At 37.5% G+C, this 3,318-nt stretch overlaps 1 protein-coding gene across 2 annotated transcripts; it reads right to left on the reverse strand.

Annotated features, from left to right (window-relative positions):
• Positions 1–207: 207 nt before the first annotated feature.
• Positions 208–3,081, reverse strand: LOC114323028 (glycylpeptide N-tetradecanoyltransferase 1). 2 transcript variants are annotated; one of them, XM_082908923.1, is made up of 3 exons: positions 2,848–3,019; positions 2,033–2,163; positions 208–1,845 (listed from the first exon to the last, which is right to left on the reverse strand). In XM_082908923.1, exon 3 carries the CDS (start codon positions 1,819–1,821, stop codon positions 517–519), a length of 1,305 nt encoding a protein of 434 aa, XP_082765049.1. In that variant the 5' UTR covers positions 1,822–1,845; positions 2,033–2,163; positions 2,848–3,019; the 3' UTR covers positions 208–516. The 2 variants fall into 2 exon arrangements, with proteins under 2 accessions (XP_082765049.1, XP_028126284.2); XM_028270483.2 differs by lacking the exon at positions 2,033–2,163 and having other exon boundaries at positions 2,848–3,081.
• Positions 3,082–3,318: the final 237 nt, after the last annotated feature.

Here is a 3,318-nt window from a genome sequence, read left to right on the forward strand (position 1 = left end):
TAGCCATGTATGAAGGCATGCACAAATGGATGCAAGTGATAACAATTTGCTGAAGGCCAAGAAACATAATATAACATAAATTTCAGTTATTACGTCATGTCAAAAGCCATGCTCCAAATCAAATGAAGGATCAAATATTTCACATGATTCCAAACAGAACAAAAATTAGTCAGCATGACTACATAACCATTGCTTGGGACATCAAGAGAACCTAAACCGCATGACAAGCAGCAGAAAACTGATAACAAAATAGGGGAAAATAAATTGTTTGATACAGCAACCTTCTTGCAGTTCTAAATCACATAGCAAGCTCAACAAAAGTGAATTGCCATGAAACTTGGGTAAGGAAAGTTCACAAAAATTGTCTTCCACAGGATAAATAAAAACTGTAATCTAATCATGGGTTGCCAGTAAATATGAAGGACAATTGTTTCAACCTTCAAAATAAGACAATCAGCATACTTCACCAAAAATGCATCTGGTAGTGCATGCCAGCATTGAATTTAAGAGCACAAACTACAAAAGCACAAGCCCAAGTTCTGACGGTCTCAAAACGTGGTTTATTCGATAGTTATAGAGGTAATAGTGGAGTTTACCGTCACCTGGTCCAAATTTCAGGTCCTTCAAGAAGGATTCATTTTGCATAACATCCAATGCATTGAAGACGTCATAATCATTCTGTTTTGCTACAATAAGAGCATCATTCATGAGCTGAAGCAATGGAGTCTTTGTAGATACATTATAGTAAGAATAAGCTGCCTTCAAAGTATTGTAATTCTGGTTTCCAAGGATAGAAGATGGAAGTGTGTAAAAACTGCAAAAATCAGTGATTTCATGAGTCTCAGGGCTTTCAACCAGATAACTATCCACGACATTCTCCCTTGGAAGAAGCCAGTGTTCTACATCATTTTCATCAAAATCAGGTGCAACGAGAAACTGACTCAAGTAATTCCTAAGCAGACGTGTAACTGCAGGAACATCGTGGGACTCCATCTTCCTAAACCCCGGGGTAGCAGTTGAATCTGGCAACTTGTACAGCTTTATTGTTCGACTCATTGTCATCCTTGCACCAAGCCTAGAAAATCCAACATCAATAAGCTTCTTCGGATTTAACGATCTATGCCAATATTGGCAAGTTGATATGGGTGTGGGAAGAACCACACCAGCAGTATAAGCTGCTTGCCACATATTCTCCAAATGAACCCTCCTAGTCACCTCTTTGATCATGACAGGAGCAAGCCGCTTCGATCTAAGTTTCTTATGAACACACAGGAAATTGATCTCTGCCATGTAAACAACGGTATCACGGACCCGGATTCTTGCAGGAACTCCAGTAATAAAAGCAACCAACTTCTTTGAGCTTTTGACTTGAACTCCAATGTGCCAGTTCCTGAAATAACCAGGAGGGCGAAGAGCCCATCTAAGGAATCCCATTGAATAGTTAAACCTGAACATGTTCTCATCATCCTCAACATAGTTGTTGGTCAAGAGGTTATAAACCTCATTGCACATCTCTTCGGAGTCCATGTCACAAGTTATCCATTCATAGGGATTCGGAAGATTATAAGGTTCTTGTTTGACTTCAGACAAGGGTGTTGGAGGTTCAATTGGTCCTTCAGGCAAACTCGTGTCACCCATATCCTTGAACTGCCCAACAGGTTGGGTTTCCCAAAACTTGTGCCTCTTTGCAAGAGAGAGCGACTCTTGAACCTTCCGTGCTAGCAAATCAATCGAAACATCACTCTCAGAAGGTGAATTCCCATCAGGATTATGGGTTTGGCTTTCAGCCGGTGAATTAGAAGTTGAATTGTTATCTACCATTTCCAATTATCTTGATACAATGGCCTGCAAGACAACAAATTTATAATTCACTCGAAATGAAAAATAGACAAATAAAAAAACAATAATGGCATTTTTCAATATCCTGAATATGCATCAACAATAATTCAATTCTAGTAAACTCCTAACCAATTGCTGAGAAAAGCAGGAAAATAAATATGATAGTGAAACATATGCATACAGACAAACTTACATGTGTGTATGCAAATACAGGATCCGAATCTCATATATTTCTCTCTGAAACCAGAGAGCGAGAATCTCCATTCATCTGTGTCTAATACAATCATTTGGATAACTTCATGACCAGTTCGGGCATCTCCATCCCTTAAACATATATCAAATTTCAATTGGGTTAATTACACCAAGACCCCCTCAACTACAAGTGATTATCAACTTACCCCTCATTTATGAACCTGTAAATTTTGACGCCCAAAACTATAGAAGTATAAATCACCTTCAAAAGGATGTATTTCTATGATTTTTTATAACTGAGGGGTCAATTTGTACGAATTCACAGATGATGAATACAGTGATACTTTAGGGGATCTACGTGTAGTTAACTCATTTAAATTTTGGTAAACTACACACACACACACACACACAAATAAATAAATAAATAAACTCTCCACTCCTTGAATCAAACTTATCTAGCTATTTCTTTTACCCAAATCAAGGAGAGTCAAATTTTAAAGATCATCGTGTAGCATTCAAATTCTCAATTACGAAAGCTATGCAACTCAAATTTATGCTTAAATCTAAGTTTTTCCGATGGAGTGCTTCATATCAATTAAAGATTTTACTCAAATTCTTATGGCCTTACGTATCGTTCCTAAACCAAATCAAACAATCGATAAAATAAAAAAAGCATTCAATGAAATTTCTCTCCTCTGCAACGAAACGGTGAGTGAAGAAAACGCATAGAGTAAAGTTGGATTAGATTTTCGAGATCTATCTAAACATTAAAAGAGCGTACAACTCAGAGATACACTACAAGATAACAAAATTTACCTGAGATTGCGTTTCTGTGAGCTCTGTCGATCTAGGGTTTAGGAGAGAAGAAGAAAGAGAGATCGGAGGAGAGAATGAGAGCTGTGTGCGTGGTTTTAGAGAGAGAAAGGTTGGATTGGATTGGGAGGATTGGAAAATATACGCAGTCGATGATGGAATCGTAGTGGAAACTAGCGTGGAGAGAGCGCTACCCTTATATGTAATTATCAACAAAATTGCATGGGTATGTTTGTCATTTACCTTGTGTTTTAGGAATCTATTATCTATGACATGAGAGAAAATAAAGCATAAATTCTTGGGGAAAGCACCAATAAATCCCAAATTTGGGAATGTTAACCCATTTAGTCCCGAATGTTTTTTGTTGGACTAATAGGTCCTATTTCCCAAGAAGCTTACTATAGGCCTTTTTATAATTTCCCTTCTTTTCAAACATCAAACATTATTCATCCAACATCAAACATTAGCAACGTC

Source organism: Camellia sinensis, chromosome 15, assembly GCF_055761805.1.
Source record: "Camellia sinensis isolate YWXY chromosome 15, ASM5576180v1, whole genome shotgun sequence".
Lineage (NCBI taxonomy): Eukaryota > Viridiplantae > Streptophyta > Magnoliopsida > Ericales > Theaceae > Camellia > Camellia sinensis.